The following is a 23,729-nucleotide window of genomic DNA, read 5'->3' as shown; positions in this document are numbered from 1 at the left end:
CAATTAAGCCAAGTCTCTGGAGGATATGTTCTAGCCAGTGGGTCTCAAACTGTACTGTAAATCAGAATCACCTGATGGGCTTGTTAAAACACAGATTGGTAGGCCTTACTCTCAGAGCTTCTGATTCAGCAGGTTTTGGGTGGGGCCTGCAAATATGCATTATCAAGTTCTCAGGTAATGCTATGCTATCAGTCTATGGATCACACTTTGAGAACCACTGGACTAGGCATATGTGTAAGAGTGACTGTGTGTGTGAGTGTATGTCCCCAAGTGAATTCTAATCACAAAACTACTGTATAGAAAATATCAATAAGGTTCTAAGTTTTAGGATACTGAGATTTTAATATAATAAGAGTTGTTAAACATCAAGATGATTTATAGAAAGGAGACCTATGGACAAATATCAACTTATTGGTCAATAAAACTCGTTCCTTAAAGTCTTTTACAGTATTTTTTGAAAATTAACTTTTTTTTTTTTTTTAACTGCATATATGGGTCTTCACTTCATTTTTCAGTAAAGACAACTTATTTGGATATCAGTGTCTCATCACTTGATAAGACCAGTGGAGGATCTGGATAGTAGCCAGCTGTTTTTGAATTGCTTGAAGAGAATCTTGTAAATTTGTAGTCCAGAGGTAATTCTGGGGAGGAAAAAAAAAATTAATTATTGCACAGGCCTCTGAATGCCTTTCATAAACAAATCAAAACTTGATATTCACTGATAATAAAACTTATTTTTTAGACTTGTAAAATTTTAATATTTCTTTTGCTCCTTCAGTAGGTCTGTGTGTAGCTATTATTATAAGGTTAAAAATGTGTATAAACCAACCACCATTGTAATATATATGGCTAATAAATACAAACTTTTACAACAGCTATAAAAAAGGCTTCTAGGCATTTAAATGTGAATGAGATAACCATGTCCAACAGAATATGCACAAATATAGAAACATTACTTGAATATAAAAAGGTTTTAAGAGGCAAAAGGGAGGTACCAGGTTATTTTTCACTTCCTATCTCATTTAAAACAATTTAATTTTATTCTTTCTCCCATATTACAGAAAAGGTCTATCAAAGGTCACTTAGGATGAAGAGTTAGATATCATATAAACTATGCAATTTATAATAACGTTTAAGTCAAATCACATTTAGAAATATCTCAAATCATCCCCAGAGCTCTAAGTGAGTTTAATTTTAATACTCTGCACAGAAGTTAATACAAAAATATGAAAGCTTATCTGAATAAAAATTAAAGAAAAATCTCCCAGGCCCTCCTCAGAGGATCATGTAACTGGTGAATGAGACCTAATAATCTTCTTCATAGTCACAGGAAGAGGGTTACTAAGAATAATCTTCAAATGCTTAGCTAAATAAGAATTTTAATACATACAACATGGCAACTTTCTTCAATTTAAGGAAGAAGAATCGGAAGTTCAAAAAAATTAACTAGACTTCTAACTTCAACTAGAAAATCTGGATAAAATATAAACATGAGACTGAAGTCACCAGAGAGCTAAAGAAGCAACCAAGACTTGAGGCACAATTCTTGGGAAGGAGGAACCAGCGGAGAGAGGAGCTAACACCAAGCCTCAGCTTTTCTCCTCTGGTGCTGGAATTCTGGCTGGTGGTAGGGGCTACTACAAGCAGCAGAAAAACCAGTAGAGATTTTGACAGTCTTGCAGGGCTGCAGAGACAAAAAATTGAGGGGCTAGGACCACTGTAAAGGAAGGGTCAGAGAACTGGACTCTGCTGGTTGTCTCCTCAAACCCTTTGCCAAATGCTGAAGGAAATTTGGAAACTAAGAATCCAAGCGGAAAGCATATGCCTCTATAAAGGACAGTGGATGTTTTCTTTTTTAGACATTTTCTTGGTATTGTAAAAATGGAGAGATTAAGTTCTGACCTGAGAGAGGAGAGGGGACTTTGTGAGTATCTTAGACTGGCAGTTATATATTTCTGAGAACTAGGAGTTTATAATTATGACGTGATCTCTCTCATGCTAATCATTTTCCCCCTTAATATCTACTTTGTTTCATATTAATGCAGCCACTCTCTCTCTCTCTCTCTCTCTCTCCCCCATATTAATGCAGCCACTCTCTCTCTCTCTCTCCCCCATATTAATGCAGCCACTCTCTCTCTCTCCCATATTAATGCAGCCACTCTCTCTCTCTCTCTCCCACATTAATGCAGCCACTCTCTCTCTCTCTCTCTCATATTAATGCAGCCACTCTCTCTCTCTCTCCCATATTAATGCAGCCACTCTCTCTCTCTCTCTCCCATATTAATGCAGCCACTCTCTCTCTCTCTTTTTTTTTTGGTTACTGTTAGCATGGTATTATTTCGTCCATCTTTTGATATTTAAACTTTCTGAATCCTTATGTCTCAGATATATCTCTTATAAACAACCTATAATTGGGTATTGTTATTTTTATTTTGAGACAGAGTCTTGCTCTGTCGCCCAGGCTGGAGTGCAGTGGCGCAATCTCCGCTCACTGCAAGCTCCGCCTCCCGGGTTCACGCCATTTTCCTACCTCAGCCTCCCACAGGCGCCTGTCACCATACCCGGCTAATTTTTTGTATTTTTTAGTAGAGATGGGGTTTCACCGTGTTAGCCAAGATGGTCTGGATCTCCTGACCTCGTGATCCGCCCGCCTCGGCCTCCCAAAGTGCAAGGATTACAGGCGTGAGCCACCGTGCCCTGCCGGGTATTGTTATTTTTTTAAAATTGGCTATTAATTGGAGTATTTGGTCACATACATTTAATGTAATTACTTCAGGTTTAAATTAAACATTTTTCTAAATGCTTTCCATTTGTCTTGCTGATTCTTTTTTTTTTTTTTTGAGACGGAGTCTCGCTGTGTCACCCAGGCAGGAGTGCAGTGGCGCGATCTCGGCTCACTGCAAGCTCCGCCTCCCGGGTTCATGCCATTCTCCTGCCTCAGCCTCCTGAGTAGCTGGGACTACAGGTGCCCACCACCACGCCTGGCTAATGTTTTGTATTTTTGGTAGAGACGGGGTTTCACCGTGTTAGCCAGGATGGTCTTGATCTCCTGACCTCGTGATCCTCCCGCCTCGGCCTCCCAAAGTGCTGGGATTACAGGCGTGAGCCACCGTGCCCGGCCGTCTTGCTGATTCTTAATATTCTCTCATCTCCTTTGTTTTCTTTTAGATTCTTATTTTACATATTAGCTTGGTATATGTATATCATCACAATTCTCTTGACAGTTATTTTTGAGATTACAACATGCATTTCTGACATCAATACTGAAAATAGTCTTATCCTTGTTTAATTCTAGCATGTTAGAACGTGTTAATTTTTGCTGCCCCACTCTGGCATATATATGCCATTATTGTCAGGCATTTTAATTCTCTATGTAAATCCCATGGGACTTTAATTTTTATTGTTTCAAACAGTAAGCATTCATTTTTTATTCATATACTTATACCATATACTTATATCATATACATTCTTCTTGCATTTCCAGTCTTCCAACATGAATTATTTTTAATTTTACCTGGAGAACAATAATCTTTATTTCCTTTAGTGCAGGTTTCTGGACATACATTTTCTCTATTATTCTCTGTCTAAAAATATTTTACTTTTTTTTTTTTTTTTTTTTTGAGACAGAGTCTTGCTCTGTTACCCAGGCTGGAGTGCAGTGGTGTGATCTCAGCTCACTGCAACCTCTGCCTCCTGGGTTCAAGCAATTCTCCTGCCTCAACCTCCCGAGTAGCTGGGATTACAGGCACCTGCCACCACACCTAGCTAATTTTAGTCTTTTTAGTAGAGACGGGGTTTCACCATGTTGGCCAGACTGGTCTCAAACTCCTGACTTCAGGTGATCCGCCCACCTCGGCCTCCCAAAGGGTTGGGATTACAGGCGTGAGCCACCACGTCCAGCCAATATTTTACTTTTATTCCTTACAATGTTTAACTGGGTATAGAATTCCATCAAGATTCACATCATTTTTCTTTCAGCAATTTAAAGCTATCATTCTATTGTCTTTGACTCTCCTCTGTTTCTGATAAGTCAGATGTCGATCTGTTATTTAATCTATATTTATGCTCTTGATTGCTTTTAATATTTAATTATCTTTGGCATTTATCAGTTAACTCTGAATTTATTTTTTATTCATTTTGTTTCATTTCTTTGGGCTTCTTAAACCTTTGGTTTATTTTTTTCCCTGTCATTTTCTCTCATCTCACTTATTCTCTCATCTCCTGGGACTCCAATCACAGATGCCCCTCAGTAACTGCAGGGGACCCCTGTGGATACCAAAGCCTGTGCATGCTCAAGTCAAAAAATGGCCTAATATTTGCATTAAACCTACATACATCTTCCTGTATACTTTAATTCATCACTAGATTACTTAATATCGAATACAATGTAAATGCTATGTAAATAATTATACTGTATTTTTAAAAATTTGTAACATTTTAAATTGTTGTATTATGTTTTATTGTTTTTTTCCTCTGAATAATTTTTATCCACAATTGGTTGAATCCGAAAATGTGAAACCCGAGAATACAGAAGAAAGATAACATCATTCTAGGACTCAAATTATTTCTAAAAACAATTCACATAAAATTCAGTGCATATCTTACCTGAAATCTTACTCCTTCTCACTATATCTTTTATGTCTCAGCCTCTCTTCTGTATCTTTTATGATTTTTCTCTTATTGCTTTATTCCAAATATGTTCTTTTGACCTAATTTCCAGTGCACTAAGTGACTTTTCATCTGTGTCTAATTCGCTGTTAAATCCATCTGTTAAGTTCTTAATTTCATTTTTTAAATATTTAAATTCTACAATCTCCATTCTTTTTATACCACAGTTTATACATAGTTTTTGTCTCTACCAAATTTCTCATTCCTTCCATTTCTGTATTTGACTATAATAAACATGGTTATTTCTGTTAGTGTGGTCTCATATCTTTATGTGCCCGGCTATTTTTCATTATGCACTGAATTTTATATGAATTGTTTTTAGAAATAATTTGAGTCCTAGAATGATGTTATCTTCCTCAAAAGAGAATCTATATTTGTTTCTACCAGGTGTGCAGGGGCACTAATAATCTGAAATCTCCTCAATCCAATTTTAGGTATTTAGCTGATTTCAAGCTGAGTTTTAGTCCCTGTGAAAATGGAGATTTCTTCTCAATTCATCCTTATTCTAAAGTAAAGCCCTTCAGGGCCTCAACATAGATTGAGGGAGTTCACCAGACCCACCCTTCCTTAGGCAGGCCCTCTCCTCCAGTTCCCATTCCTGTAGATTCATGAAGTTACTGAAAGGCCCACTCACCCTCTGTGGTGCCCCCTCCGGAATCAGCAAATACCCAGGGGGAAAAGCAGCCTCAAATGCTAGGTTCACCTTACTGGGCCTCCTCAGCAGCTTGTCCTGGTAACTCTTCCCTAATTTTATAATATGCCTCCAAGCTGACTTAAAAAAAAATTGTTGAGCTTTTGTAGTTGCCTCCCACAGAAGTGCTGGTCCTAATTACCTAGGTTCCATATCTAGAAGATGTTTTCCCCAAAGATAAATCAATGTTGTGGGAAGATTTCTTTTTCTTAAAGACGAGAATTCTAGTACTGGTCATTATTGTCTAGTAACAGGTGAAGCTTTATAGGTATTTTCCCCCTTACCTGCGATTGCTTCAATACTTGGAATTGCAATAGTGCTGTAAGTACTGATTCTCTTACAAGACCATGTATAAACCAAGGAGTCTTCTGTATTTTCCAGTCCCAAAACTGAATCAATAAAAAAAGAGCCCCATTTTCTAGATGAAGTATTTAAAGGCTTTGCTTTTGGTCCCTGAAACAAGAGAACAGAATAATTAAAATGGTGATTAACTAATGTTCAATCTCATAATTTTTTTGTCTATTAAGTAAATAAAAACTTTGAAACCCTGTAGGAATCTACAAATAGGCTTTGGGCACACATTACATTTTTGGAACAGGAATAATATTTCCTCCTTATTATGAAGTATCCTTTATTTTAAACAGAAACTAGCTTTTTATATGGTCAGTTGGTTATTATCTGAAAACTAGCCCAAACAAAGCAACCTAGAAACATAATTTTTTCCCTACAATAAAAATAACTCTCTGTTCTATTATGATGATGATGATGTCTAAAGGGTAGTTAAAAAACAACTTGGTCTAATTTTCTTATTTAGTATTTATTTTTTAGAAAGGAATGAGTATGGAATTATTATTTATTGCTTTCAATACAAATGGAACATGAAGTCAATAAAATTAATACAAAGTTTCAAATTATTAGTCTTTTTTTTTTTTTTAACATGATCGTATTTGGCCTGACCAGGACAATTTTGGAGTCAAGTAGTATAAAGATACTTTAGCTTTCAAACATAAATATTTTTCTTTCAAGGAAAGAGCCGCAGGGAACCCTTACTTCATATTTTCCTTTCTTCTCTAGAGGCTCTGACTCCTCAGGCCTCTGACTCCTCGCGCCTTCATCCCCTCTGAGTTCTTCTAGGATGAGGACTGTCTCCCAATTACTGTAGTGACGAGCTGGGAAAATATCTGAATGCATGCTGTCACCAAAATAAACAACCTGTAAGACAGATAGCAGATGCTGTTTGAGGCACAGAATTGTGAAAGTGGCATTTATTTCATATAAGGAAGAAGAAAATTTCTCAACAGGCATCAGAGTATGACAACCAAAAATTGCATAAACATCTTAAACTTATTTGAATAACCTCACAGGTGACCATCAACTTGTCTCATTTGATTCACAGGGTGCCAGATTTGTCTTAAGAAGTTATACAACACATTCACAGGTGGAAGAGAGCATAAGGTGAAACAAGTGATTTTATTCCATTTTCCTAAAGAAATGAACTTATATGTTTACATAGATGTTTACGATTATTAATAAAATGGCCCCTGCAGTTGAAGAGCTGGTGAGGTATTAGAGACAACTTGTTATAGTGGGTTAGAGATTATTAAAAGTGCAAATCACAACCATTTTTCAAGAGAGTTTCTGGGCCCAATCCCAGATTGGTTGAAACAGAATCTGTGAGAGTGGGGCTGGGCATGTTGAATCTGGAAAGTTCCCTAGGTAGTCTGAGGCAAAACTCCATTGATTGAGTCCATACCTCTCAATTTTCAGATGTGAAAACAGAGTTAAGGGATATGAGAATCAGCATCTGCAAGTCAGACTGCTCCATCCATTAACCCTCAGGAGTCCCCAGGAGACTGTGGCATGGTGACAGCCAATGGAGCAGGGCTCTGTTACCCCATGATCTCTCAGCTCACAGAAATTCTGGTAAATATTTTCTTAGAAGAAAGGGTTCTGCTGTTAGAAATGCACCAATGTCCAACATCAACAATGTGATCATTCTGTCAAAAACAAGTGTATCTTTAAGCTAGTCTGTAGCATAATTTCAGTTGTTTGTTTTATATATGAAAACTTTTTGGATAGATTGTTATCAGGATAACATTCCACAGGCATCCTACACACTCATACACCCCCTAAATCTGTGGTGCCCTGCTTGGAATCCTTGCTCTTCTCTATCACAGATAGACAGCCTGTCTACATTGACAAAGGGAAGGCTTATTTAAGCAGAAGAATTAAGAGGAGAGATTTGGCAGTTCACAACTGCTTATGTCTGCAAGTGGGAGTTGAGGACTTCTCAACTGGGAAATACCTTGGGTTCAGGTTTGCCAGTCATTTTCTTCAGAAGTTCATAGAGGTGGACAGCGTTCCCCTGGGAGTACCAGCCAGGTTTATCCAGAGATGGCAGTGCCTCCTGCTCCTCATCATTCTCTGAAAATACAGTTTGACAATCATATACTTTTTAATCAAGTGAGAGTAGCCAGTTGGGCAGACCATACTTAGGGCTTGGCTGCAGGACATGTACAAACAAGAACCTTGTGGGGAAAGGAGCTGATATTCAGTGGTACCTACATATTATAAGGCCCTTATAGATATATACTTTTTAATCCTATGGCCTTCTTAATTGGGGAAAATAAGGTTCAGGGAAGTTATTTTGCCCAGGATCTCAATGCTGGTAAGTGATTTATTCAGTGATTAGACAGACATGTGCTTGACATCATGCCCCTACTGCTATAAAACGGTTTACCAAATAAACAACACAATGAAAGTCATTAGGTGTTAATTTTTTAGAATTGAGGGTGAAGGAGGTAAGTTTTTAATTAGTAGTCTATCAGATTCAGATGTTAAATTTTGCACCCTTGGTGCCTCAAATGCTTTACCCTAGTACCAGCTTGGGGTGGGTGGGGAATGAAAGGACTATCTGATGCCAAAGCACAAGTTTGTGGACCATTCCAAGTTGTCCTCTCCCAGCACATTACCTTCCTACTCCTGTTAAATCAGGGCTGGTGAAAGAGGTAAATGTCTTTGCCTCTCTGAATTTTGCCCACTATTCTATTACTTGTACATGAGCTGAAAAGCCGAAGAGAATCTGCTTACCAGCATGATGATTAAGGAAGATTGAGTAAGGTTTTATGAAATACATGATATATCAGCAGAGACTTTGGTAGCTGTTGATACAGCTTTGCAAACTGTATGGAGAAAAATAACCTCCTTTTTCTCACATCAATTGTATGATTTCTGATTTTAAAAAGGTTTATTCCCCCCACTTTTTTGGTCCTCTCTGCTGTGCCACTAAGAAGAATCTTAAGAGATACAATCCTATGCTGGATACAGAGGTTGTGTATACAGAAGCTTATATAATTAGAAGGGTCCTCTTTAAGAGAACAAATACAGAATTAATACAAAATTATCATGGTCCCTGCTAGGATTTGGAAGAGATAAATGAGGGGGTCTTAAAGCTTAAGCTTCATTGGCTTTATTGTAAATCAACTCTGGAGTAGGACAGGGAGAAAACAAAGGGTCTAGAAAGGAGGCAAAGATGGGTAAGTCAGTCATTAAAAATACATCTCTGGCAATGTTAGTACCTTTAACTAAAATCTAATTTTCCCTAAAGAAACTATATGTAAAAGTCACAGACAACAACATTAAATCTCTGCTTAGTTTATAACAAAAAACATCTTGAATCTGGTACTAGAGAATTTAAGATTTACAAATTAAAGCTTGGTCATTATAACTGAAATGAAATATAATTTATTAATTCTACTACAAAAATGAGTCAAATAATGTCACAATAATAAGGTGCATTTCTGCATAATCTCAGATATTTTAAACAAAATTCTAAAACTACATTTATAGATAATTAAAGCCAAATCATAGCAGCTAGCAGCTTATGTTCAATAAATATTTATGCCTATCTTGCTGCCATTTCAGCAGCCATTTAAAAATTCTTCTGCAAAATCAAATGAAAATCCCACTATTCTTTAAAGAAAGAATAGATAGGAAGCCAAAATCATGTACTAGCCTAACAATAAAAGGGTCTAAGAAGATTTAGCATATTCCTGGAGAAACACAGTAAAAAGTGATCACTTCTCATGTCTGTTTATTTACTGAAATGTCTTACTATGCAAATAATGTGGATTTGATGGCAATTGGAAATGAATAATTTACAGAAATACTTCTGAAAAGACTCACAGTTGATATGTAGATGCCCACTTTGCAAGGATAATGGGAAGAGAATCTACTTATGAAAAATTTAAAAAAATCCATAGTATTATAATTTCTTAAATGTTGAGACTCAGTAATCTAATAGGAAGCAAAAAAAAAAAAACCCAAATCAAGTCAAAACAAAAAATTCACTTTATACAAACATTACCTCCCCTCCCTGTTTCCAGTCCCTATACTGGAGGCTGCCTTAACGAATAATTAATCTACAAGGGCAGCTGAGGCTGCGGGTTTTGACAGAGGCTCCACAGCTAGGAAGCTGCAAGACTCAGAGAATTATTAATTCCTGCCGTAGAGAGCCTGTTCGGACTGTGAAAGCCACAGAACTGAGGTGGAAGCTGTACAGTACAGAGGAACAAACTCAGGGAAGTTTCAAGCACAGTGTTTATAAACCTAAATAAACACTTTTTACATCATTTAGATAGTGCACTGTACTTCTTTACAAGGTCAACCAAAAATAGTTACATAAATCTCTGTTTTTACATAATATTTAAAAATGTAGGCTAGGCGTGGTGGCTCACACCTGTAATCCCAACACTTTGGGAGTCTGAGGCAGGCACACTGCTGGAGTCCAGGAGTTCAAGACCAGCCTGGTCAACATGGTGAAATCACAGTCTCTTCAAAAAATACACAAATTCACTGGGTATGGGGTTGCACACCTGTAGTCCCAGCTACTTGAGAGGCTGAGGTGGGACAATAGCTTGAGCCCGGAGAAAGAGGTTTCAGTGAGGCGAGATCATGTCACCACACTCCCCACTGGGTGACAGAAGTAGACCCTGTCTAAAAATAAACAACCCCCACCCCAACCCAAAAAACAGTGTCCTGCAAAGAGTACAATGAGGATATTGATTTTAAAAAGTTTAATTAAAAATATGTTAGAAGGGCCAGGCACGGTGGCTCACGCCTGTAATCCCAGCACTTTGGGAGGCTGAGGCAGGTGGATCACGAGGTCAGGAGTTCGAGACCAGCCTGGCTAGAATGGTGAAACCCTGTCCCTACCAAAAATACAAAAAATTAGCCGGGCATGGTGGCATGTGCCTGTAGTCCCAGCTACTCGGGAGGCTGAAGCAGGAGAATTGCTTGAACCCGGGAGAGCTGAGATAGCGCCACTGGACTTCAGCCTGGGTGACAGAACGAGATTCCGTCTCAAAAAAAAAAAAAAAAAAGTTATAAGATATAGAAAGATGAAGAAAATGTTAGAAGATATAGAAAAAAATAAAGAAGACAAAGGGGATAGATGGTGATGATAATTTGCTTCCACAGTTTTAAAATGGGGATAATAACAATGCTTACCTCACAGAGTGGTTGTGTAAATAAATTAATACAGATAAAAATAGAGCACATGGAAAAGTGTCTGCCACAAAGTAAGTGTTTACGAAGTCTTAGCTATAATCCCTTCAATTTACAGGTGAATAAACTGATATCTGAAAAAGTTAAGGAATCTGCCCAAAGTCACTGAAATGTTATAATAAGAGCCAGGACAAGAATGCACTTTGCCTCCTTATTCCAAAGGATTTCAAATTGGGGCTAGAAGACAAAGTAAGATGATACTCCCAGAGAGCATTTCCGAATTTGGATTCCTGAACCTGAATGTGTCCCATGGTATTGCCACAAATAGGAAACAACTAAAGCACAGAATAAACCTTTATCTGGCATCCCTGAGGACACCCGCAAACTAACAATTCTCACTTAGGATGGAGCCTCAGCCAACCTCCTATGACATCTTTACATAAGGCTCAAATTTAGTGCTGTTACAATCTTCCATATATATTGAAAACAGGTCAGCAATGAATGAAGAAAAGAAGAAGGGCTTTAGAATGCCCTTTGAACTGAATTTTATAGTTTATTATTTTCACAATGTCCCTCAAATTCCTGATAAAAAGCTTTATTTCATAAAAAAGCAAACCTGTATTACTTTCCTAAAATTCCACTGTCCCAGCTTTAATTTAAAGCAATCTTAACAGTTAGGTAAAATGTATTAATTGAAAACATTTTTCTATAAAAATATATTATTAGGACAATTTTCTATACCAAAGTTCTACAAGATATACAAATTATTCCTCAAACCCTTTAACTTAATCACTAATAGACGTTTGGGTTATAAAATAACTATAAAGGAGAAAACTCATAGGAGAACAAAGCTCAAACCTTTTCTTTTAGCCTACAAACTACCAAAAAACTGACCTAATGAAGTTAAGAAACAAATGAAGGTTGGATAAAGAGATGGAGGAGCCATCAGTTTAGGCAAATAAATAAAACTAAAGCTGTCTTGGAAACTCTAATTTATTCGTAAATATAGCTATGTCTTACTACAATGAAGTAAATCTTTTTATTTTCTTATTGTAAGAACATATGGACAAGACGAGTTTAAAAAACAGTAAAGTTTTTAACAGTATAATAGTTACAAAGTAGATATGGGACAATGATACAGTCAAAGCTAGACTGACAGCCTTGAATAAAGCTAAGCGAAACTTACCACAGAGAGCAGAACCTGTGAGAAGTTTTGTAGGCCAGAAGCACTAACCTCAACTCACAGTGACTGCTGCCTCCCCTAAACTCCCCAAGCACTTGGTGTCACTACTTTATTAATGTTTAAAAATATGCATGTATGAGATTTTTTCTGAATCAGTAATACATTTACATGTTTTTTAAGTCTTATTTTTGAACTCTATCTGGTATGCACTCACCTCTTCTGCTCTTTTATGCATATAAAAGCAAATACAAATATGAGTATATTCTTTTCCTCCATGTTTTTACACATTTGTTGAGACATAATCAACATACAATAAATGGAATATATTTAAAGCATACAATTTGATGAGTTTCAGTATATGTATATACCTGTTATGGCCTGAATTATGTTTCCCCCCAAATCATAAGTTAAAATATTAACCCCTAGTATATCAGAATGTGACTATTTAGAGATGGAGCCTTTAAAGGCTGGATTAAATTAAAATGAGACTCTCAGGGTAGACCTAATCCAATACAGTCTCCTTATAAGAAGATGAGATTAGGACACAGACACAGAGGAAAGACTATGTGAAGACACAGGCAGAAAACAACCATCTACAAACCAAGAAGAGAGCGGCCTTAGAAGAAACCAATCCTGCTACAACCTGGTTTCAGACTTCACAGCCTGCAGAACTGCAAAGAAATAAAATACATCGTTCAAGCTATCTAGTTTGTGGTATTTTGTTATGGCAGCTCTAGCAAACTAATATAATACTAATCATTTTAAAATGCTTTTAAATGCTAATATTAGAATAATCTGCATGAGGCTCTGCAACTTGCTATTTTTAAACTATTTTATAGCTAGCACAGTGTAATCTACCTCCTTTCAAAATATGTGCATTTCATTCTATTTTACACATGTTCTATTACTTATTTATTAAGAATAGTCCTCTATAGATAGACATGTGGGTTGTTGCCAATGTTTTTCTGTTACAAGTAAAAAGTTACAAACATGAGAGGATCTGCACACCCTGGTGGTGTCAAACAGAATCTGAGCTAGAAATACAATTCATTTTCTTTCTCGTCTCATTCTTCATTTTTACTATATTTCACAGACTGTTTTAGTCAGTAGGGATATAGCAGTGAATAATGAGATGGCTCAAGTCTCTGCCCTAAGCATGTCTTCCCTAAGGATGCTTATATTCTGGTGGCAATCTCTGACTTGTTAGAGGTTACTAAATAGTGAATTATGATTAAAATATATTTACAATTTTTATTTCTAGGATTCCTTTCTGTATATATGTAAATTTGACCGAACAGTTCATATTTACTTTTATAAATCCCTTCCTCAATTCTGTGCTAGACTTTTTTTCTTCAGTTGTTCATTTTCATACATACTTTCTCTGTTTCTTGGCATGGACAGGTAAGACATTTTTCAAGTAAAATGTCTAGTAAAATGCTTGTGTTGGGGGCTATAACAGGAAAATTATACTATTAAAGAAAAAGTGTGATTCTTACCCTTATCTACTTTGGTTTGGGGGCGGGGGGTTTAGCATTCATTCATAGTTTTTTTTTTTTTTTTTGGAGACGGAGTTTCGCTCTTATTGCCCAGGCTGGAGTGCAATGGCGCGAACTCGGCTCACTGCAACCTCTGCCTCCTGGGTTCAGGCGATTTTCCTGCCTCAGCCTCCGAGTAGCTGGAATTACAGGCGCCTGCCACCATGCCCAGCTAATTTTTTGTATTTTTAGTAGAGATGGGGTTGACTAGTTCGCTGATGGATTCAGCCTCCTTCATTTGGGGAGCTTTTAATGTTGTTGGAATTGTGCTAAAGACAGAAAGATTCCTGCACACAGCTGCACCCCTCAGCACTAACATCCGGTGACAAAGTTCATCAGACAATTTCCCAACTGTAGCCAAGTGAAAGTGCTAAACAATACAGAGAAAGAAACAGCTCTGACTGGAGCTGCAGAAGGAAGGTATCGCAAAGGAGATGTGATTTGTATGTTTGACCTTAAATAAGAGGTAGGAAGTCACCAGAGAGGAAAGGGAGAAGGCATTCTACATATATCTATGCCACTCAAAGTGTGATCTTCCAACCAGTAGCATCTGCTTCACCAGACAAGTTATTTAGAAATGCAGAATCTAAGGTTTCACCAGGGCCTCTGAATCAGAATCTCCATTTTAACAAGATCTCTAGGTGATTCATGTGTACATTAAAGTCTGAGAAACACTGATGTTGACAGAATAGCGAGAACAAAAACTTGATATAAGAATAAAAGGCAATCATTTCAGTAGGAGTAAAGGGTACTTTTATGGAGATAGAGTTGAGGATGGAAAGGTAATTTAGGAACCAGATTGTACAATTAGCCTTAGGATGCTATATGGAATGGAAACCAATGAGATACTGTGTGCATGTGATTAAATATATTTGTGCCTAAGTAAATAATAAAAAAGATGTGGGAAATTTTAAAGAACTGAAAAATAGAAGTCTGTGTTAATGAAAAGTGTCTGAAGAGAGGTTGGGGAGGGGTTAGATGGCCTAATGGAAAGGAAGAGGAGGACAGAGATGAGAGATTTCCCAGGTATATTAAGCAGGATTTAATGCATAGCATACTGGAGGTAAAAGGGTGAAGACAACGGAGGTTATTAGCTGGAGAATTCTAATAGATGGTTAAGTAAGGAATACACCCAAGGTGACCAGCATGTTTGGTTGTTTTTGGTTTCTAGGCGGAAGGAGAATCTCAAGCTTGATTTGAGAACACTGAGTGGAGCTGCCAGGTGTGGAGGAGGAACTGCGTATGAGACTCAGGAAAACAGGTCTCAGGGAGAGATTTGGGAGTCAGAGTCAGTGTATTGGTGACAGCTAAGGCCAAGGGACGAGAGAGAAAGAGAGAGAGAGAGGAGAGGGGGAGGGGGGGAGAGAGAGAGAGAGAGAGAGAGAGATAGAGAGAGTGTGTGTGTTGGATCATGATTCTCCCAATGGCGGGCAGGGAAGGGAACTGAGCTAGCAGCATTGGCGACACTGCGGTGAACAAGGCAGACACGTTCCCTCTCCAATGATAATTTAATCTTGCAAGACAGAGTTTCCCCCGTATCCCCACCCTCAGCACTGGCGAGGATCTGGTGACGCAGTGCATGTGATAGAGAACAGAGAGGATGAAGATTTTGCTTGGAAGACGCTTCTCCCCTCTATACATCCTTAAGCACTGGCAAGAATCAGACTGGAGGGAGGAGCTCAGTCCTGACTGACACTGGCATCAGCATCTTCGCCCCTGTTACCATGACAACTGATGACGTCAAACCTGCGCGACTCGCTAAGGCCATGCTGTGTTTCGTGATTGGCTCGCTGTGCCTTCCATCCCAGCAAGCTCAGTTGTATTAACTTTACTTTAACCATTTGGAGCAATGACTTAAATATTGTGCCATTTCACACAAGGGATGATAGGGGCAGTGGTGGGAATGTAGTGAGGACAAACCTGAGAAAACAGACGGACAACTTAAAAGGGAGGGAAGAAATGAGGATGACTGATTTTTTAGGTTAGTGCAAAAGTAATTGTGGTTTCTGCTTACTAGCTTGGTTAAAGTCTGTGCTTGGAAAAGTAACTAATATGTAATTATGGAATATGGGAAGAGGGGCATGCTAAAATGGGATGGGGATTTAATGAGCTGTTGCAAGCACATCAAGTTTCCTACGCCCCTGGGGCTGTGGGATGTGAAGATTTTAGAAGACAGATAGAAATAGGCTTCTGAAGGTCAGAGAAATGTGAAGCCCAGAGATAAGGAAATGTCAACCATCAGTATATAGATGATAGTTAAAACCTTCCCAGTGGTAGAGAGCTGAAGGACAACAGGAGAAGAAAGGAGAGCCAAATACAGAATGTTAGGGAATATCAACATTAAAAGAGAAAGCAGTAGAAACGGAGGTAAAGCAGTTAGAGGTAGCTGAAGAATCAGAATCAGCAGCAGAATAGACACATAATAGAGAATGTAATGAAGCAGGGATTTTAAAATATGTGCAGTACAATCCTGTAATTAGTAATAGTTCTGGCAATCTTTTTTGCATTCTAAATAGAATAAAGTATTTTGGTTTAATTCTAAAAAATATTTCTTCCACTGAAATATTTTAAATCAGAGGCCCAGAAAACAAAGGCTGGAAAGAACCTTAGACATCTAGTCCTCCTGGATGTGATAAAAATGAGGTAAACTTTTCTTCTTTTTTTTTTTTTGAGTCAGAGTTTCGCTCTTGCTGCCCAGGCTGGAGTGCAATGGTGTGATCTCGGCTCACCGCAACCTCTGCCTCCCAGGTTCAAGCGATTCTCCTGCCTCAGCCTCTCTAGTAGCTGGGATTACAGGCATGTGCCACCATGCCCGGCTAATTTTGTATTTTTAGTAGAGACAGGGTTTCTCCATGTTGGTCAGGCTGGTTTTGAACTCCTGACCTCAGGTGATCCGTCCGCCTCGGCCTCCCAAAGTGCTGGGATCACAGGCATAAGCCACTGCTCTCAGCCAAAATGAGGTAAATTTTTCTAAATATCTGTACAAAAAGCATGAAATCCTGTATATGCTGAGATTGCTAGGCACTTTACAGTCTTCATTACAGAGACTGGTAGGACTTTGGGTCTTTCTTCATCAATCCAGATTTTTCATCTCTAAAACCATAGAAGAGAATGAAACACAGTAGACTGCTAGTTAAAATGAAATTTTTATCCGACTTTCTGGCTATATCCCCAAATGCACAGACAACAAAAGCAAAAATAGACAAATGAGATTACATAATACTAAAAAGCTATGCAACAGAAAGAAAACAGTCAACAAAGTGAAAACAATCTGTAGAATGGTAGACAATATTTGCAAACCATACATCTGGATAAGGGGTTAATATCCAAAATATAAAAGGAACTCAACTCAATAGTAAGGAAACAAATAATCCAATTAAAAAAATGAGCACAGGACCTGAATAGACATTTCTTAAAAAGATACACAAATGTCTAGCAGCTATATGAAAAAGTGCTCAACATCACTAATCATCGGGGAAATACAAATGAAAACCACAATGAGATATCACCTCATACCTATTATACCTATTAGAATGGCTATTATCAAAAAGACAAAAGGTAAGTGTTAAAGAGCACGTGGAGAAAAGGGAATCCTTGTACATTCTTGGTGGGATTGTAAATTAGTTTAGCCATTATGGAAAAAAGTGTGGAGGTTCTTCAAAATAATTAAAAATAGAACTACCATATGATCCAGCAACTCCAATACTGAGTATATATGCAAAATATATGAAATTGGTATGTTGAGCTATCTGCACTCCCATGTTCATTACAGCATTATTCACAATAGTCAAGATATGAAATCAACCTAAATGTCCATTAGCAGATTAAAGGATAAAGAAAATATGGTATATATACATAGTGGAATACTATTTGACCTTAACAAGAAAGAAATCCTGTCATTTGTGACAACATGGATGAACCTGGAGGACACACTGTTAAGCAAAATAAGCCAGGCACAGAAAGACAAATACCATATGAGCTCACTTACATTTGGAATGTAAAAATGCCAAACTCACAGAATCAGAAAGTAAAATGGTGGTTATGTGAGGTTAGGGGTAGGGGTATTAGAAGATGTTGGTCAAAGGACACAAAATTTCAGTTAGGAGGAATAAATCCATAAATCCAAGAAATATATTGTACATAATGTAGAGTTAAAAATAATATATTGTATATTTGAAATTTACTAAGAGAATAGATTTTAAGTGTTCTTACCACACACACAAAAAAATGATAATGTGAGGTAATTCCTATTTAAATAGTATCATTTAGCCATTCTACAATGTATATATATATATATCAAAATACCATGTTGTACAACATAAATATATAATTTTTACTTGTCAATTAAAAAAATAAATGAAATACAAATTTGAGAAAGTAGAAATTAAAAAACTAAGTTTTTATACAACCCAAAATATAAAACAATTTTTTAAAATGGTATATTCATTATCAGGATGTGCTTATTTTTAAAGTTTAGATTCCTAATATTTCCATACCATAGATTCAGTCAAAAACACTTTCAAGTCTTTTGATGAGTATAATATTTAAAAATGTAGTTTGGATAAACATCATTATTATGTCAGCCTTCAAATCCAATTGTACTGTACAACTAACAGAAAATACTGCACGGAAGTCTTAAGATAGGTACTTCTAAAGTAATCGTTTTTTAAACACTCCACCCTTTTATCTCAGGATACTCTCAATTAAATAGAGAAAAACTACATAAAATGATGTAAATTGTCAGCATAGTTAATGCATTTATAATTTCCAATATATTAAAAGAAACGGTATATTTTAAATGTGCAGTTTTCCATTATTTGTATCTCTGTGTGAAATTTTAATAAAAATCTTATGGAATGGCATAAATACTACTATGGGTATAAAAGGGGTATAGATTTTCTTGGAATAAAATATGCAAACCCCACATCCCCTATTCCGGATCAGGCTCTTCTTTTTATTCATTTATGTATTCATTCAAGAAGCTTTCAAGAGCACCTACTATGAGTACCTCACTCTATTATCATTCTTTTTCATCTACAAATCCCTTTCATTCCACCTCTCTCCCTCCCTATCAGGCGCTTTTGTTCTAGAAGAGAACTTGACTGATTTATCACAAGTAATCCATCCTACAAATATTTATCGAGGCATTTATTTAGGCCCTAAAAACTAAGGTGAAGTTCATGCCCTTCATTTTTAAAGTCAGGGAGAGACTGACATGCAAAGAAATAATTGTGATATAAAGTGGTAGCGTAAAATTTAATACAAACATCAGTTTATTATCTTTTTTCTTCCCCATGAGAGGAAAGAAGACATGGCGTTGCATGTAACACAGTGTTCTGCACAAGGTTGTTAGCCAACTGTATACAGGAGAAGAAAGAAACCAAATGTAACTTACCGAGTGTCCGGAAAGGTCTCTGACTTGGTAAGTGGGAGAAGAAACCAGGCTTCAATGCATTTGTAATCACAATGTCAAAAAGGTCTGTAAAATCATTCCTAAAAGCAACACAATTTTTCATAAATTTATTTTAAGAATTAGAAAAGGTCCATATAAAACAGAACTTGATCTTTGCTTATCTATTTTACCACAGCATCATTTATCTTTTGATTAACTTTTACATGCTTTATATTTTTCTCACACACTTTAAGGTGAACATTTCACTGGAAATAGAAGGTAGTTGAGTACTAGTCTTCCTGACAACTCTTTGAAGTATAAACATAATCAGGGAAAAAAAGAGAACAGCACATAGACTCTAGGTACCAAGCTGGCTTTGGTAGTGAACTCAATAGTTTCTAACAGCTGGAAATATTTGGAAAATCTATCTTCAAATTTGGGGGCCTGAAATTGGCTGGCTTTGTTAGCTTGAAGAGTTAACAATTTTGTGTGTTACATGGGTGCCACAGAAAGCAGCATTATAGCAAGTCATGGTCATCTTTCAGAGAGTGCTTCAAATATGAAGAAGATACTTTATTTGACAATCAGTGTAGTCTTATAATGTGGTAACTTTTGTACGACAATAATTAATGATTTAAAATCTGTACTTAGCATTATATTAAGGATTACTTTTGATGGCAAAGGAAAGGTAGCCCTTCTCCTGAAGGACTCACTATTACAATGGGGGAAACAATATTTACCCAACATTCTAGGATACTTTTACAAATCCAAACCGCAATACATAGAAATTAAGATGAAGAAAGACTATGGTTATCTAGGCTAATAAAAAAGGAATTAAAATCCAGATTGTTCATTCTAAAGCATGGGCCCACTACTAGGATAGCAAATGTCTCTATGAGAGGCACCTTCCAAGACATCCAGGACTTTAGCCGTAATTCACCCAAAGGATGCATTATTATGTATCAGCCTATATATTATTCAGAAAGCAGAAATTCTACTCACAGATTGTAAGCATATCATAGAACAAACTAAAGCACACATGCTAAGGAACATGGAAATCATGATGCTAAAAAGGCTGGTGAAGGTAGGTTTTAAGGCTCAAACTTGCTCCATACTCATGGCAATTCGGTATTTGATGGAATTTGAGGAAACATTAGGGGAGACCTAATAGCTCATTGTAGAATCTTGCTTTGACTATAGACATTTCCTGGTATTGCCCACAAGAATAAGTATTTACACACTGAAGTCTATCAACTATTCCTGTCTAATTCTCTACCTGTATTATGCTATTTAAATATCCCCTCATACCCACAAGGCATTACTGTACTATTTTTATGATGACAAAATTGAAGCTTAAAGAGGTTATAAAACCTGCCCCAGGTAATACAGTAAACTGCAGAGCGGGGCTTGAAGTCAAGTCTGTCTTACTTTGAAGTCTATGCAATTATACTGCCTTCATTTTCATGAATTCAATCCCATCCTGGCTATGTTAAACAGTAAAGTACATGGCTCTGCACGGAAATGACTAAAGAATGGCTGTACTCCAGGTATCTGTGGAGGAGTATAACCTACAACTCAAGAGTCCCTCAATCATCATCCAAAGATGAGAAACCAAATTCATGGAAAACTGAAGGATATACAGTTTACCACCTTCTAGAAAACCTAAAACCTGGACATTTGGTGAGCTATGAGCATACTGGTCCCCAATAACATTGCTTTGCTAAAATGTACTTGGTTGGGCTGCTGTCAGCAGAGATTGAGGTTATGTCATGAGCAAAAAAAAATCAACTTGTCACTCAGCATTGTTTAAAATAATGATATGGTCATGGCTGACACTTTTGAAAAAGCCCTGGTCTAATTTGCTATCTGTATTTCATAAGACAATGAAAACTGAATGACTCATCACTCACCCAAGGATATATTCACAGAGAAGTCTACAGTAATCACTGTGAGAACTGGTAATTAACAGAAGAATTTTCCCAGCATTCTTTAGCTGTCGAAGCCATTTTTTCACAGATTCAGGACAACTGTGTAAATATCTGCCTGGATCTCTTTTTATTTCTGGAAAATATATTCCACAGTTTTCTGAAAAATAAAAATATCAATGAGGTTTCTCTTTTTAAACATTTTTTGACTACATGTATTCTCTAATGAGTTAATCTCTTTCAAATCTATAGATAAAACTAAAAGGATAAGAACAAAGTTTGACCAACCTAGCAATTATGCTAATACTACTTGCTTTTTAAGAATAGTTCTTTACTTGAAAACACAATATTGTTTGAAAATGTTACTTCATAATATTCGCTGGCTATTTGACAAGAACTGATAAACTGTTAAAACAGGTAACACAAGAAACACAACATGATCAGCATTTTCAAATGCTGTAAGAGAAAACCTTACATTTGAAATATCAATTGTTACAAATATTCTTTTAATTATTCAATGAATATTTGCTGAATATAGATAACAAACATATCAACACTCAGATATTGTACCAGGATCACATCTTTGGCATAAATAGCCAAGAAGGGCGATGAGTTCCTCAGAGTCACAGTTTGCTATTTCAGATGGAATCTATACTAGGGGAGTCATTCTATAGCCCCTGAGAAGTGCTGAGATATCAAATGGAAAAATCGGTGCAAAATAGGCCAGAACAGGCCAAAAGGCACTGTATTTGACAGGGAACAATGAATGACTCACACCACTGAGGTGGGGTTGCTTGCTCTGCCCCTTTAGAGTGTCCACGGGGTCTGGCTGAGCTCCAGGGCAGATGGCAGTGTTTTCAGATGTACTGGCCAGATTTACCCATAGTGCTTGACCCAGTGCCTTTAAAGTCATGGGGACTTAGCAGGCAATTGCAGATTTAGTTGAAATGCTACTAGATTCATAACACATTTTAGAAATACTGTTCTCCGAGCATGACAGAACTAATACGCAGATAAAAAGAATCCAAGATTTTACTTTCTCTAATTGTTAGGAAAAGGACACACGCATAGACAAAAAAAAAAAAAAAAAAAGGTTAAACAGCTTGTACTGAATGATAGAGTCTGCAATAGCTAGATATGGGATACATCTGTGACTCTGTCCAGTGTGATACACTTGAAATACTTGAAAGTTGTATTTCAAGAATATCAGGACATCAGGAAGAAGAGTCTTTTTTTTTTTTTTTTGAGACAGAGTCTCACTCTGTCACCAAGCTGGAGTGCAGTGGCACGATCTCTGGCTAACTGCAACCTCCGCCCCCCGGGTTCAAGCGATTCTCCTGCCTCAGCCTCCCTAGTAGCTGGGACTACAGGCGCGTGCCACCACGCCCAGCTAATTTCTGTATTTTTAGTAGAGACGGGGTTTCACCAAGTTTGCCAGGATGGTCTTGATCTCTTGACCTCACAATCCGCCCGCCTCGGCCTCCCAAAGTGCTGGGATTACAGGCATGAGCCACCGCTCCTGGCCAGGAAGAAGAGTCTTTTTTTTTTTTTTGAGACGGAGTCTCTTGCTCTTTCACCCAGGTCGGAGTGCAGTGGCGCTATCTCGGCTCATTGCAAGCTCCGCCTCTCGGGTTCACGCCATTCTCCTGCCTCAGCTGCCTCAGCTGCCTCAGCCTCCCAAGTAGCTGGGACTACAGGCGCCCGCCACCACACCTGGCTAATTTTTTGTATTTTTAGTACAGATGGGGTTTCACCGTGTTAGCCAGAATTGTCTCTATCTCCTGACCTCGTGATCCACCTGCCTCGGCCTCCCAAAGTGCTGGGATTACAGGCGTGAGCCACCGTGCCCAGCCAGAAGAGTCTTTAAGTGAAACAAAAACGAACAAATAAAAACAAAAACGGTAGCAAATATTGTGGTCTGCCTCCCCACAGCCATCTCCCTCTTTGCTGGGTAGTGCTCTGATATTGTTTCAGCTTTCATCTTCCTCTGAGGGGTTCTGTGATGCTAGGAAGGGCAAGGGTCTCTATCAGTCTACACCTATCACAGTTATTCCCTCCTCCTGTCATTGAATTGTTTAGGAAGTGCTGGGGACCCAGGCATGGTAAATGAGACCTGAGGAGAACTTTGCTGCAGGATCCTGAAGTAATGTATAACACTGATAAAAATAAACCTATAAAGGGGGGAATATCCCCTCTTCTGCTACTGGACTTTACCATGATTATAAATTCTATGTAGAACTGCAGTGGTTATCATCAACACAAAGCACAAGTCTGATATACCAGAGACGGCGGAGTGGACATATGAAAGGAAAGAAACCTGGGTCCCTGATGACATCACTGGGTTTCTGCTTTTGTTTCTGTTTTTGAGACAGGGTCTTGCTCCGTTGGCCAGACTGGAGTGCAGTGTGGCACGATCATGACTTACTGCAGCCTTAAACTCCTGGGCTCAAGTGATCCTCCCACCTCGGGCCTCCGAAAGTGCTGTGATTACAGGCGTGAGCCACTGTGCCTGGCCACCACTGGATTTCTGATTAAGCCACTGACTGACTCTAACCACCACTGGAAGTGCCATTCAACTTCTGGACAACTTCTGGTTGTGTAAAATAACTCAATTTAATAATAGCGTAAACATTAAGGATATTTATTATTTGCAACTTAAAGCATCATGATTCAGAAAATATATTGTATGAATATCATAACCAGACCAAAACAAAAGAAAGAATATTTTGCAATATGAGAATAATATTTAGAAGACCAAAAACAAAGTTTTTGCTTTTTTTATATTTTGCCCTACAGGAACTTCTGTGTGTGAATCTCTAGGATCTATTTT

The 23,729-nt window shown here is 37.6% G+C and overlaps 1 protein-coding gene and 1 long non-coding RNA gene across 3 annotated transcripts in view; one reads left to right on the top strand and one right to left on the bottom strand.

Annotated features, from left to right (window-relative positions):
* Nucleotides 1-315: 315 nt before the first annotated feature.
* The window catches only part of NT5DC1 (5'-nucleotidase domain containing 1), a 138,844-nt gene continuing 115,430 nt past the window's right edge, over nt 316-23,729 (bottom strand). For both annotated transcript variants that reach the window (XM_024249210.3, XM_024249211.3), the window contains exons 7-12: nt 20,885-21,059; nt 18,978-19,075; nt 7,665-7,783; nt 6,410-6,571; nt 5,644-5,812; nt 316-641 (exon numbers count right to left, since the gene is read on the bottom strand). In XM_024249210.3, coding sequence (XP_024104978.1) covers nt 526-641; nt 5,644-5,812; nt 6,410-6,571; nt 7,665-7,783; nt 18,978-19,075; nt 20,885-21,059 — 839 coding nt within the window. In that variant the 3' untranslated portion in view covers nt 316-525. The remainder of the gene's footprint in view (nt 642-5,643; nt 5,813-6,409; nt 6,572-7,664; nt 7,784-18,977; nt 19,076-20,884; nt 21,060-23,729) is intronic.
* LOC129060050 (uncharacterized) lies at nt 2,334-19,020 on the top strand. Its single transcript, XR_010140327.1, has 5 exons — nt 2,334-2,704; nt 6,756-6,814; nt 7,127-7,282; nt 14,754-15,563; nt 18,882-19,020. It is a non-coding gene; the product is annotated as an uncharacterized LOC129060050 (long non-coding RNA).

This window comes from Pongo abelii, chromosome 5 (genome assembly GCF_028885655.2).
Source record: "Pongo abelii isolate AG06213 chromosome 5, NHGRI_mPonAbe1-v2.0_pri, whole genome shotgun sequence".
In the NCBI taxonomy this organism is placed as follows: domain Eukaryota; kingdom Metazoa; phylum Chordata; class Mammalia; order Primates; family Hominidae; genus Pongo; species Pongo abelii.
Note: the sequence above shows the minus strand (reverse complement) of the source record. Positions and strands in the feature narration are given on the sequence as shown.